This window comes from Eulemur rufifrons, chromosome 16 (genome assembly GCF_041146395.1).
Source record: "Eulemur rufifrons isolate Redbay chromosome 16, OSU_ERuf_1, whole genome shotgun sequence".
Classification (NCBI taxonomy): domain Eukaryota; kingdom Metazoa; phylum Chordata; class Mammalia; order Primates; family Lemuridae; genus Eulemur; species Eulemur rufifrons.
Genome location: NC_090998.1, coordinates 48763386 through 48777803, shown reverse-complemented (window position 1 = coordinate 48777803; position 14418 = coordinate 48763386). Strand labels below are relative to the sequence as shown.

The following is a 14418-nucleotide window of genomic DNA, read 5'->3' as shown; positions in this document are numbered from 1 at the left end:
GGGTTCACAGGGATCTTCTTGGAACAAACAGTGCAGAAATGGAAAAATATCTTTCAGTTTGCCTTTCAGAGAAGATGGCAGACCAAAGCCTGAGAAAGAATCCTGTATCAGATAGATGAATGAGTGAAAGGAAAAGTTATAAGAGGAGCACAATTTATTGGTAAGGGATAGACTATCAAGTTGGAGAACAAAAAAAATTCTGGTTGATGTTTGAGGTCCTAAGAGAGAACTGAGGGGTCGGTGTTTTTTTTCTTTGCCAAATAACTCCCATTCAGATTCATTCATGTGGGCAATACTATAAAAGGGCCTGTGTTATGAGCCAAGGCCTGCTAGACCTTGGGGAAGAATCTGTGAAGAAAACAGACCTCAACTCTGCCCTCTTGGAGTATAAAGTCTAGAGGGGGTTGCAGAAGCAGAAGGGAGTTACAATATGAGTGATTGCAGAAACGAACTTAACCTAGGGCCAGGGATGTGTAAACTTAGAACTGAAGAATAAGTAAGCATGAGCTAGGCAACGCAGGGCTGGGGTAGAGTTGAGGAGGGAGAACATGGCGCATTCAAGGAACCCAGCAGTCGGTCTGACTGACTGTGTCGGAAAGGAAGGCTGTGGAGACAATGTGGAATTTGTTCATTACGATTCATAATCGGGGAAACATTCTGCAAAATCTGATGGTAAGAGATGTATGATGAGGATTTTTTCTCTACCCCTGTGTGCCCCTTAGTAGTTAAGCCATAGTGGGAAATGAAAGAAACTTAATTTGTTTCAAACTCAGAATTTAGGTATTAGTCAAGAAGTCTTTGCCCAACTGATGTCCTGAATCATTTCCCCAGTGTTTTCTTTTAGTAGTTTTGTATTTGGTGAGAGATAGGGGTCTAGAATATGCATTCTTCTGTGTATGGATATCCAGTTTTCCTAGCACCATTTCTTGAAGAGACTGTCCTTTCCCCAGTGTACATTCTTGGAACCTTTGTTGAAAATGAGTTGGCCATAAATCAGTGGCTTTATTTCTGGGTTCTGTATTCTGTTCCATTGGTTGATGTGTCTGTTTTTATGCCAGTACCATGCTGTTTTGGTTACCATAGCTTTGAAGTATATTTCAAAGCCAGGTAATGTGATGCCTCCAGCTTTGTTCTTTTTGCTCAGGTTTTCTTTGGCTATTTTGGGTCTTTTTGTGGTTCCACAGGAATGTTAGGATTGTTTTTTCTATTTTTGTGATTAAACTCATAATTTAGGAATTCTGTGAAATGATGAGTTTTCACGTGTGTGGCATCTTTGTACATATCTGTGTGTAGTTTGGCAGGAGGGCACCCCACTTATGCTCTGGCTTAGCCTGTCTCCTTGGGAGACATATGGACAAAGAAGACTCAGTCCCAAGAGCCAGTGCCCTTTCAACTGGGAGCTGTTCTGATCCTTTCGCGCAAAAGAGAAATATGGATAGAAGTTGCCCAAGTCTTAATTTCTATGATGAGGAAAGGCCCACTATAATTCCAGAGGCTCTATTAGGCCTTCCTTGGCCAGAGGGTTTGTTTTTCTCTCCATATAGCCCAGGACCACAGGTTTGCCTGTTTAAACCAGGGGTTGGGGGAGTGCAGAGTTGCTGGGTCCAAGCCTGAGGGGATTGACCAAAGGAGGTCAGCCTCTAATTTATACACAGTGAGAAAGAAAAGATATACTGGCAGGGTGGGAAGCCTGAGGGAAAAGGAACGGAACAAAGCAAGTGAGAGAACAACAAAATGTTTCTGCATTTGAGGTTTTGAGTGGGCCTGTTGTACTTTGAGTTTTAGCGGGTTCTCCCAGCTTTGTGTAGAAAGGGAGCGGGCAGAAGGAGGCAGGGCACTAGTCTTGAGACAGGCAGGACTTTTGGGTTTCACCGTATGGTTGTTGGGCTTTTGTTTATGTCGTGTGTAGGCTTTTTCTTCTCTTTTTCTTTTGCCTCTCATTGTCAGCCATTCTCAACAAATTGCCAGCATTGTCTTCCTCTGGCGACATCCTTCCCAACAAGGAATTTAAAATAGCAGCTCCCCCTCCAGAACGCTGTGCAGGCAGAGGTGATTAGCATGAAGACGTGTTTGCCAAGTTCTGGTCCTCACACCATCCTCTCGGGCAGAGACGGATGAAAATGAGCTGTGGGATCTTCCTGACCCTGCTGTATCTGAAGTCCTTTTGCTCTTTTGAACTGTCTCAACAAAGGAACCAGAAAATTAAAAGGCGGCTTTGTGGATGAGCCAGAATATGAGTGCAATAAGTTTTTTTCTTTCTTTCTTTTCTTTTTATTGGAGTTTGCCCTGAAGTGTAGCAGAGCTGGCAGTTCTTTGACTCTTCTTGTGGGGTCATGAAATGAACCGTTCATAGGAAATCCATCAAGCTAACATTCTAGAGTGGGGTTGCTGGAGGTCAGGCTGTGCACAGTCCTCTGGTCTCCTGCAGTTTCAGTAAGATTCTTCTTTGAGGCCTAAAGGTCCGAACAATTTGAGAAGGTACTCACAGAAAGGCCTGGAAGGATTTTTGACTCTCCCCTCAGTAAGACCGGAGGTTTAGTGGTGGGTCTCCCAGGAAGAGTATTCCAAACAGAGGCAAGTATGTAAACACTCAAAAAAGATGCTTAATATTTTGTCAGAAAAGAATAAATTGTTAATATTATGAAAGGGGAAGGGAGTGGGCAAAACCAGGAGGAAACAAACATGAAAATATGGAATGGATTCACATTCCAGATGCCCATGCAAAGCTTCACAAAGCTTAGCTCCTGTCATTTGTCTCCCAAACCCTGTCTGTGAATGCTTCATTTTTTGTATCTTGGACCTAATGACCCTCCATCCTCCTGCCTTGACACATGAGGGGCATTAAATCTGTAGGTACCAGTATACCATAAACCCCATAGGGTATGTCACTATTGACAGAAGCCTCCTCGATGTCCACACTTCTGATGTCATTCTTCATATCCACACTCTCTTTGGCTCAGAGAGCTGTGTGCCTTGGAAGGAAGAGATTAACCAATGCAAAGTTAATAGTAAAGCACCAACCTATACTGACAGCTGGCGTTAATGCAAGTATTAAATGCTAGCTTGCATTACCCTGATAATATGAAATTTATTTTGGCAAAAGACAAAGGTTCTTTTTATGAAATCTTTCTGTGGGTTAGCAAAACTAATTTCTAACAGCACTATATGGTTTTCAAAAACTATGGCTAGGTGGGGCACAGCGGCTCACGCCTGTAATCCTAGCACTCTGGGAGGCGGAGGCGGGCAGATTGTTTGAGGTCAGGAGTTCGAGACCAGCCTGAGCAAGAACGAGACCCCGTTTCTACTAAAAATAGAAAGAAATTATATGGACAGCTAAAAATATATGTAGAAAAATTAGCTGAGCATGGTGGTGCATGCCTGTAGTCCCAGCCACTCTGGAGGCTGAGGCAGGAGGATCGCTTGAGCCCAGGAATTTGAGGTTGCTGTGAGCTATGCTAATGCCATGGCACTCTAGCCCAGGCAACAGAGTGAGACTGTCTCAAAAAAAAAAAAAAAAAAGCAAAAACTATGGCTAAATGCAAAAAAAAAAAAAAAGAAGGGGAGGTTTCTCCCCAACCCCTCACCGTATCTGTTACAGGTTTTAAGAACAAATTTGTGAGTGTCTGATCTAGTGTTTGAAGGCCAGATAAAATCTGCATTTTTGTTTCTTTTGCAGTGTTTAGCGTATTCAGATCCTTAGGAATTCAGAAATCAGCCTGAGATCCTGGCTGTGGCAGCCTCTGAACAACACATAGGCAGCCCGTTTTTCTGTCCTATTTAGGCTGGTTATGTGGCTACTGGGGCAGAGCTGTGTAACCACTTAGCAGTGTGGCCCTATCAGGGTATTTTAAAGGGCTTGCCAGGGAGGATTGAGAAGGAAATGGTCTATTCTGCCCCTTTGTATTGAAATGCTGCTGTTTGGGATGTGAACTAAAGTAAACACCAGGGAACTGGTGCCAGGGTGCATAGAGGTAGAAAAGGCCTGGCAGGGGGGAGCTCTCTGCAGTGTGTGGCCTTGTGTCTGCTGACTGCACACAAACCTCAGATGAACTGAAAGCAGTGATGGTGTCGCAGACAACAGCTGTCATCATTCCAGTGTCTCAGGGTATTCTGCCTGAGTGGGGTCCCCAAACCCTGTGCAGGGGACAGAAGCTGACAGGAGCAGCTTCATGCTTCAGAGCTTGCTTCCAGAGCTGCTCAAGGGACATGTGTGGCCCCGCTCCCAGCAGTGAATGTAAGTCATGTGCCCTTTCCCAGGACAAGTTGCCCCTTTCTGAGCACAACAAAGGCCGTCTCCAAACCACCGCACCCCCCACCCAACCCTCTACCCACCCAGTCGCCAGAGATCCCTGCCAACATTCCAAAGCCAGGGAGAGCTTTTCTACCTCTTAAATTTCTGAGGCCTGCTCAGAATGCAAAGAGGAGTCCTCCTCCTGTTCCCATCACACTGTATTACTGAGGGTGTCAGCAGATGGAGGCTGCCTTTTATATGCAAATATTGGAACCATTAATTCCCCAGTTCCTGCCACCAACCCTCCCTCTTATAAGACCCTGTCTGTACCATCCAAATGGCAAACAGAAGTTCCCACCTACCTAGAGCTATTAAGGACTTTAAGGCATGGTGATAGCCTGCGGACTGAAATTGACTTATTTTTGACACTCCAGTGCTGATTCAGACTCTGCAAGAGGTAAATGCCTTAAGGCAAAACTTGTGGGGAGGAGAAAGGTATTTTATGTCTAATGAGGAAAATGATAGCTAACATTTATTAACCTCTGACCATGTGTGGGGCACCATGCTGAATGCTCTATGCAAAGATCACATTTAGTTCGTGCAGGAGCCTTGGGGGGTCTGCACTATTCCAGATTTACAAGTAAGGGGAGAGAGAGAGGCTCAAGAGGCTAAGGACTTTTTCCAGAGTCACCAGTCTGGGCAGTGGGAAAGCCAGGCTGGCACCTGGGCAAGCCAGGCCCACACCCTGAGCCCTTTTTGTGGTCTGCCAAGGAGGGGGAAGAACTAAGTGCTGCCACAGAAATGGTGAGGACAGGAGGACAATCGAGGATTTATGGCCTCCTCCCGCCTGGCTTTGGAGTCAGCGGTTGTGAAAGGAGCTTTCCGCCTTCCTACTCACTCGGCCCCTCTTCCTTTTTTGTTTTCCTTGCCCCCCCTGCTGTCCTTTCTCTGCTCCCTTCCCCTCGGAGCCCAAGCCCAGTGGAGTTTGCCAAGTCGGGTTCCTCCCCGACAGCCATTGCCGATCAATATTGAAAGCTTCAGCCAGAGAAGAACAATGTTCTCAAAATTCAAAACTTGTCTCCTGGGGAGACTCTTGGCTAGGAGAGAGTGAGCGCTCGAGATACCCCACGGTGCTCTGATGCAGCCCGCCTGAGCGCTGGGCTCTGCATCCGGCTTCCAGAAACACCAGCCCCACTGACGCCCCACTTAGTCCCCTCCTGGTCCCCGCTGGTGTGCAACAGAATTCACTTCCCATCGCTGCCTTCGGCTGCACCGTGTCCCGCTTTACTGCTCCCCTGTATATTTTGGGCTTATAGTTCACGTTGTGACTCAAGTTTTCTCCCGCCTCTCCCTACACTCCTCAATTTATGACACATATGTACCCTACCCGATAGAGCCTGCCTGTTTCTTTCATCCTCACCAACCCGTGCGGCCCCTGTAAGGTAGAAATTGGAGAACAAACTGAGAGCAGGAGCAGCAGTTCTTTCCCTTCAGAGAAAGTTGTTTGTTCTTTACTAGTCTTGATGTAAAGCAGTGATTTCATGCCTGAGGCAAGTGGCCCTGACTATGGATGCTGCTGAGCTTGAAAATGGCCACCAGCCTGGCCCCAGTATGGGGGCCGAGCAAAAAGCTTTCGGGGTCCTGGGGTTGTGTTGAGGTGATCAGTGTACGAGGAAAGCTCCTGTGAGCGACCTCATCTTACCTGGACGCAGTTGCTGACTTTCATTCCAACGCTGGGTCTCCGGCAGCGTGAAGGGAACGTCAGGAAGCTGGTCCCAGAGTTCAGCTGCACCATGCAGTTCCCGGATGCCTGTCGGTCAGTCCCCGTCAGTTGTCACTCAGGCTGCACTTGGACAGGGAGGGGTATCCCACGCGCTAGAGAAGCCTGGCAAAGGGAAGTCGTGGGAAGGAATCTGAGCTCTGGGAGCAGTGCAGGAAGAAGAGGTCCCGGGATTCTCTAAGCTTCCTTCTCTGGAGCACAGGGGTACACGGCTGAGGGCAGATGCCTGCCAAAATGGAGGTTCTGTGAGGAGGCCGAATGGCTGGGTAGGCCCAGGGCACAGGAAAGGTGTGGTGTTAAACCTCAGACGACTCCTGTGGTATGCAGAGCCTAAGCCAAAAAATAAACGTGAGTGTGTCCTAACACTAGAAAACCCCCAGTAAAGACAAATTTTAAATCTCTGTAGATAACACAGGACACACAGTGAAAAATCCCTTCTGAAGAGAACCTTATATCTTACCTTCACACCCACCAAGAGAAGGAATAACTAAATACAACAGAGCCTTCCCTCCAACCCCCAGAGAAAACCTGGATATGCTAGAACAGGTTGAGAGAAGAGTTAAACATGTGCAAATAGAACCATAAGGTAAGAAGAGGTGAATTTGGAAAAGACCTAAATAGAACCCTCACAGACCATTTGTTAAAAGAATTACTAAAAATGTATTTAATAGAAGGAAATTAAACACAGAAGGAAGGAATAGACTGAAGAAAAGCAAAGAAGTTAGTAAATATGTTGGTTTATTTATGTAAATATAGGTTGTAAATGATAATAATGACTAATGGAGGCTTAAAAACAAAGTGAAACTAAAATACTAGGCAGTAACATGGAAAATGAAAAAAAGGCAAGCTAAGAGCCTTTTATTTTCAGGAGGAGGACAGAAATATTGATTTCACTTATATATTAAAAATGTAAAGGCTGGGCGCATGGTGGCTCACGCCTGTAATCCTAACACTTTGGGAGGCTGAGGCGGGAGGATCATTTGAGCCCAGGAGTTCGAGGCTGCAGTGAGCTATGATAATGCCACTGCACTCTAGCCTGGGCAATGGAGCAAGACCCTGTCTCAAAACAAAAACAAAAACAAAAACAAAACTTAAGCATAACTGCTAAAGGAACAGAAATAAAATAACATTTCCAAACCAGTTGTGGGGTGTGTGGGATGATAAAGAAAGCTATCAACCTGACAGAAAGCAAGAATGAAGGAGAGAAATACATAATACATAGAAAACACAAAATAAGTTTTCATATATGTGTGTGTGTATATATATGATAACAAAAATAAGTTCATATATGTCCGTTTTAACAATAAATAAATATCGAGTCTTATGACTATAAGATTAGATTTTATTTTTATTAGCCATGTGCCACTAGTGAAATACACTTAATGCAAAGTTTAGAAGTCCTTCTCTGCTTTGTGAATTTTATAATTGAATGATATCAGAATGAGAAAGTGGTATTGAGACGAACTATGATTTCTTGCCTCTATCACTAAGGGTGATAGATGGGAAAGTGCCACCTTGGAAATGAAAATAAATGAACATTTATTGAGTTCTTCCTACGTCTTAATTGGGGCCTACAAAGGAAATTGAGAAGGCTCGTCAGAGAGAATTCATGGTCTGTGTCGTGGAAGCCCAGACACAGGAGGAGAACTTGCAGTGTGTTAGGCCATGAAAGCCCAAAAAAGAAAAAGTTAAAGAAGAACAGAGATTTCAGAGATAAGGAAAATGATCAGCAGTATCTGTGCTGGGAAAGGGTTGAGCAGAATTAGTGTTGAGAAGCTGCCTGCGGATCAAGCTTTAAGAGGACAGATTAGTAGGGTATTGGGACTACTGGTAAGGGACTAAGAAAGAAAGTGGGAAGGAAGAAGTTGAGGAAGCAGGAGCGGATCTGTCTCTCAGGAAGTTCAGCACCTAAGGGAAGACAGAGTGGGTGGTGATGCAGTCTCAAAGGAACAGGTGACAACCATATTGAAGAATAAAACCTTAATTATCTAGATCCCTCAGGGAAATGAGCTTCCTGGGTAACCGTCTCTTCTAGTTGACCTAATGCTTGCTTTTTAAAATGCCAAAGCTAATTTGACCATTTTAAAGTCACTCAGCCATAGCAGTATCAGGGTGGTCTCTGGCCTTTAACTGTGGACGATGCTCTCTCATGACTTGAACAAAGCCAGTTAGGCATCGTTTAACTTTGTTTCCGTCTCTCTGTCATTTCCTCAAGACCGCAGGACCTGTTGAGGCCTAATTGCCTCTAGACTAAAACAGCCACAGAGAGTTGTGTCTTGAGTTCTTATATTCGTTTTTTTTTTTTTTTTTTTTTGACATCTTTGAGAATATCTTTCTTTTTTTCCCTTTTTTTTTTCACGTGTGGCGGGTAACATGCTGACATCAGGACGAGGTTTGAGGGAGGCACATCTCACATATGAGCACGAAAACCCAATCATCATGCTTATGAGCCACAAAAGGATTGCATGTCTTTTATGGCCAGCTGTATTTTCTCATAGCCTGCCATAATTTTCTACCTCTAGTCTGCTCATGAGCTGGGCTGAGGTGTGTTTAGCCCTAATAGATGAATCATCTCTATATATCAACTGTGCCAGATTTCTGAACCTGAAAAGTTAAGGTCCACAGCCTGGTCAATCACTAGGATAATAAACGTCACTCTGATAGTGCTGGTGGCCTTTCCCTACATGTTTATATCTCAGATATACAGTTTAATATAAAACTAAGAGTAACCTGGGGTGAACATCTGAGAAGCTCTTCTGAATGTGGTATATGAATGCAGTATATGGATTTTGAGACATTTACTTGGCTTTTCTGCCAAAGGCGTCTTTGGAGGCCTTTCTGTCTATTTCCTGATCTCAGGAGGAGGAGAACCCTTGAAGACAACTAACTGCTTGCATCTTCCCTCAAGTGTAATTCAGAGATTTCTGCCTCAAAATTGATAATTTTGTCAATACAGATAAAATAGGTGGTGTCCTTCCTACCTACCTACTACCTTTCCTCTGTAGTGCACACTACACTTCCGTCTGCTGCCTGGCCTGTACGAGTAGAGTTGATTCTCAACAACTGTCCAACTTGGAATGGTCACAATCCTGAGCTCATTTGCTAGAGCAATTGTTCTTAAGTAATGGAACGATGGGGCTCCATGCAAGTCTCTTTTAACATGAGAGCCTATAAATTCATAAGGGGTTTTAACAGAAGAAATGGACAGGCTCCTGGGGTTCTGAATTTCATAACTCACAGTTGTGAAGGCAAGGCCGAGACCTTCCAAGTAGGGCACAGTCACTAGCAATACCAGGGTGGTACCTTGTAAAAGGCCCACAGGCTGGCTTCCGAGAGCATTATAGAGTGACGTTTATTATCTTGGTGATTTAGCAGCCTGGCTGTTAGCTTTTCAGGTTCAGAAACTGATTTAATCAAGATACAGAGAAGAGATTCATTATCAGAGCTGGGCTCATCTTAACCAAGCTCACAAGATTGATCTGTAAAGCAAAATGCCAGTTGACATTTATACAAAGAACTATATCGGAGAGAGCCCATCCTTTGCCCGTTGGCAGGCCTGCACAGAGGCAGAGCATCTACAAAACGTTATTTGGTGAACATGAAATCAGAATAAAGGTGAATCATATGTTTAATGGCATAGGCTGAAAGAGTAATCCATCTGACACCAGATATGACCCTGTCATTGGAACTGTTTCTTTGCAGTCTGTCACCTAAGGCTTCAGTTGCCCTGATCAGTATTTGGATAAACACCTGCCAGTGTTTTGTCTCATTTTTTATGCCTCAAGGCTAACCCAGGCCCAGGCCCAACCAAACAACCTCCCAAGTTAGTCTTTCTCTAAATGGTAATACTTTCTATCAGCTTATAGTGTCATTCTTTTTCCTTAAGTCTACAGTTTAAATCTCAATAAGCAATCTCATTTTCAAATTCTCAATGGATCTCTTGCTGTACTTAGCTTGGTCAAGAGGAGACAGTGGCCTTGATAAGGACGAGTGGGACAGTTCACCCACACCAAGGCTTGTCAGTCATTTACCAAAAAATCTCACAGTCTTGCTATATTCGTATGCCACATATACTGTCATTAATATTTTTCTTTTGGGTATGCTACCTTGGTGATGGGCACACTTATAACTTTGACTCAAACTGCACAAAAGCAAATCATGTAATCAAAACATTTGTACCCTCATAATATTCTGAAATCTAAAAAAAAATTTAACAACTCACATTTAAAAAATTTTTTATTTTAAAAGGTGATTTATCTGATGTATCCCTACCACCAATGGAAAATGACTGTCCTTTGTCACAAAAGGAATATAGCCCTAAAAATAAATATATTGAAAACAAAAGTTCTTATTTTTCCCGTGTGCTTTTTTTTTTTTTTTTTTTTAGCTAGATACTGTTTGCTGTGGAAAGTTCTGTGCCTGAGTGAGTCTTTGTTAAGAACACTGGCCCAAATCTGAGACTCTCCTCAGTGTAATCAAAGACATCAAAAGAGGACTAAGCAGTACAATAATTTAGAATGTTATTTAATGTATTTAGGGCCTCATCCAACTATCGTCTAAAAATAAGTCTCACATTCGGTTCCCACGTTTTGGTGAAAGATGACTAGGCGTTTTCCCACTGTAAGGACATTTGAAGCTTCCTTATACGACTGTAGTGATGCCTCCTTCCCCGCCTCGCCTCGCCTCGCCTGACCCCACTGCTGCCCGCTGCTGTACTGACTCTCATCCCGCCTCTCCCTGCACAGGTACACGCTGGCGGCTCAGGACCTGGTGATGCGTGCCCGGGGTGTCCTGAAGGACAGAGGATGGCGGATATCTAATGACCGACTTGGCTCAGGAGACGACATTTCTGTTTATGTCATTCCCTTAATACATGGAAACAAACTGTCATGAAAATGGCCCAGGGGGTTGGGAGGACAGAGGGGAAGAAAACTGGGATGCCTCTCGGCAAGGTGGAACTGGGACGTGCCCCGGCTGAGTTCCAAGTGATGCAGACTCTTCCCAGCCCAGGTGGGGAGTTTGCTGCCAAAAGGCCTCTGGCTGTGCTTCAAGATGACCATTAGGTTTCCATGTCTTCTTTAGTAACAGGTCAACTCTGTAAGAGCAAAACACAAAGGCTGCTACTGAGTGTTATATTTCTGTTAGTTCCTTTTATAGGCCTCCCAGGTGGCCATTGCCTATTTGGGGCACATACATCATATTAATATTTATTTTATCTAGAGTAGCTGGGCAGCCATGTTCAGGAGTAACAGGCAGGTGACTCTTCCACCTGTCAAGCTGCCACCTTCTCTCTGGGTTAAAAAGTGCTGCATTGGAAAGTTGGGAACATGTCTCAAAGTGTGATCGCCCACCTTCTAGTAAGCCTGAGATTGATTTCAGGGATTGCTGCCTGCCGCTCCCTCTCTCTCTCTCTCTCTCTCTGTTCTTTTGTGGTAATGGTGGGGTGAGGCAGGGATTTTTTCTTTTTGGACATTCCTTGAATCTCTATTTTTTTCCCTTCCCTAGAACAGGACAGGGAATTTCCAGCTCCTTGCTGAGGAATTTCTGTGTCAGAGTCCAACCCGGGCTGGCTTGTCCCCATATCCTCCAGCCCACACAACCAAGGCAGCCATCCGGGACAGCGCCCTGCATGACACAGCGTCTTTGTTGTGTAACATTTGTTTCCGAGCTGCATTTTCTCACCAAATCAGTGTGTTTTCATGAAAAAAAATGGGTGTCTCTTTGGACCAACAGTTTCTCTATTACCGTCAACGTCTCTCTTGTGCGGCCTGAGGTTTCTCTGTGGGAGTCTGCACCTCCCTTTCTGGAGTGGTTGGCCCTGTCCCACCTGCTGTGTCGTGGGGACGCGTGTAAAGCAGGGTCTAATGGGGCAGTTTGGGAAGTTTACTGTATCTGTAGGTTCACCATACCTCATCTGAGGATGATTTTGGGATTCAAGTTTCATGAGCGGTGACCGTCCCCAAGCCCAGTTCAAACTAAGTGTCAGTATCAGAATTCTGTCAAGGAGCAGCGGTTCTACCCTCCCTGTCATCTTTGTGCAGGGCCCACTTGGGATGGCACTTTGATGAAAGTGAGTTTGAATAAGGTTGACTGGTCATTCTTATGCTATGCTCCCCGTCCCTTCCCTAGAGTCATGTTCCCACTGTAGCTCCCCTGTGAGTGTTCTACACAGGAGCAGCAACGGCAGTGGACGTCAGATGGACCTGCTGCTTCTCTGCCGGGAGGGACGGCAAAGTGGACTTTAAAAATCACTTCTGGGCCGGGCGCGGTGGCTCATGCCTGTAATCTTAGTACTCTGGGAGGCCGAGGCGGGAGGATTGCTCGAGGTCAGGAGTTCGAGACCAGCTTAGGCAAGAGCGAGACCCCATCTCTACTAAAAATAGAACGAAATTATATGGCCAACTAAAAATATATATATATAAAAAATTAGCCGGACATGATGGCACATGCCTGTAGTCCCACTTACTTGGGAGGCTGAGGCAGAAGGATTGCTTAAGCCCAGGAGTTTGAGGTTGCTGTGAGCTAGGCTGATGCCACGGCACTCTAGCCTGGGCAACAGAGCGAGACTCTGTCTCAAAAAAAAAAAAAAAATCACTTCTGTCCCTTAGGCAGACTAGACTGCTGCTGTGCTCCGGGGACCTTGTAGAACAACATCTAATTACCTAGTCTTCTTCCTGTAGAGCTACCGGGGTGTTGTCACCACTTGGACAACTTTGTAATTAAACACTCTTCTAGACCCAATAAAGAAAGAGGTCGTTGGTGTGATCCCCAAAAATGCTAATTTCAGTTCTCAAGTTTGTCTTTTGAATTCCTTCCCCAGAGGAGAGGATAGGAACCTTTCCTCCAGGGTAGTAAATCACTACATTCCTGGAGTTGTAGATACTTTATTCAAAAAGGCCTGGAGCCTTCCTACTCAGGAACGAACCCATTCCACAGGGTGGAAACAGTGCCCTGTCTGGCAGGTGAAGTACTGTGGGAATTCACCCCACCAAGTGTTTGCCAAAATGCTGCCAGGGAAGAATCGGACTACTACCTTGTCAGAAGTCATCTTCATCTGACGGCGTTTCCTCCTCTTTCAGTAAATCTTAGCTACCCTCAAACCTACCTATCCCCGAAATCTCTTTGGGGAGAAATTGATGGTAAACTGTTTGCCTTCCTGGCAGAGTCTGACGCTGTGGGGAAGCTTTTGGGCATCCGACAGCAGTGAGGTCCGCTTTCTGCTCCTGCCCTGATTCTCAAAGTCATGTATAAATAGGAAACTTGAGATTTGAGAAAGTCTTCCAGGGAAGACCCTGCGCTGCTGCCTTTGGGATCTTTCCTGTGTTCCCATTACTTTTCCTTTCTTTGCTTTTCTGGGCCCACCCTTGAGCTTCTCTAGTTTTATTCCAGCCACCAGAGTCAGAATTTGCATGTAGATATCATGACAACCTTCTACCCAACTTACCAATTCACTTACTGCCAAGGCATGTCTCAGGAAAAACTCTGGAAACCCCGAATTCAAAATCTCCTCAAATCTTGAGAATTAGTCCTGCCGGTTTTAGTTAGAAAGGCATCCAGGAATTCTTTCCATAAGCCTCTTTGGGTGGACAGATCTTAGTAGCAAGAAAAAGCCATGCTCGTGTTTGGGGGATGGGAGGAAGACTACAGATGAGGTAAATAAATCAAAAGTGGGGAATATGATTTGTTAATGGCTGTGGCACATCTACCCGGCACTGATAGTGCACTGTGAATTGAGCTTTCTCACTTTGGGCCTTATTTTTCACCTGGGCCCCAACTCACCTCATTCCAGAATAGTGAGTGTGTCTACACAACGGGTTGGCCCTTGGAGCATTCCTGGACAGGTCAAGAGACAGCACACTTCAAAATTCTGCAGAACATATTTGTACATGGTTCTGAAATCTTGTGTATCTGACTTACAGCCAAATCTGCCTGCCCTAGTAGCCTCAGAGGAAGTCTTGGTTAATACAAACCTTTTGATTTTCCTAGTCAAGTGTTTATGGTTGTCTTGGGGGGTGTGTGGCCACTTCCTTTAATGAAAGGCTTTTTCAGCTCTAAATCTCTTTGTTGGGCTGGCGTCTGTTCTTCACACTATTTGGTGAAACTTTTCCTTAAAGAGAGTGAACTCACAGTCCATCTCTACTCCAGTGTTTTGTGAGGCAACAACCAAAGCTTTGTTTTTGGAATACTGAAATTAAGGCAGTGTCAGCAGTCAGGGGTGGAAGGTGTGTTTTGCTGTGGTTGTGTGTACCTACCTGCTCTTCTTGAGGTGGGAAACGGAGGGTGAAAATCTGGCTGGGCCAAGTATATTCCACTGTCTAATAGGACAAAGCCTTAAAAAGTCAAAATTTCAGTTATTTTCCAGAGTATTCAGTTTTGAAAGATTTGGGGTGTTTAATTTTTTAATAAC

General features: G+C 44.8%; 1 protein-coding gene and 1 non-coding gene across 2 annotated transcripts in view; one reads left to right on the top strand and one right to left on the bottom strand.

Moving 5' to 3' along the window:
• PPM1H (protein phosphatase, Mg2+/Mn2+ dependent 1H) overlaps positions 1 to 11400 on the top strand; it is a 235427-nt gene extending 224027 nt beyond the window's left edge. Inside the window, exon 10 of the mRNA XM_069490674.1 lies at positions 10757 to 11400. Within this exon, the coding sequence (XP_069346775.1) occupies positions 10757 to 10904 (148 nt within the window). The 3' untranslated portion in view covers positions 10905 to 11400. The remainder of the gene's footprint in view (positions 1 to 10756) is intronic.
• On the bottom strand, positions 8370 to 8473 carry LOC138397807 (small nucleolar RNA U13). Its single transcript, XR_011235909.1, has one exon. It is a non-coding gene; the product is annotated as a small nucleolar RNA U13 (small nucleolar RNA).
• Positions 11401 to 14418: the final 3018 nt, after the last annotated feature.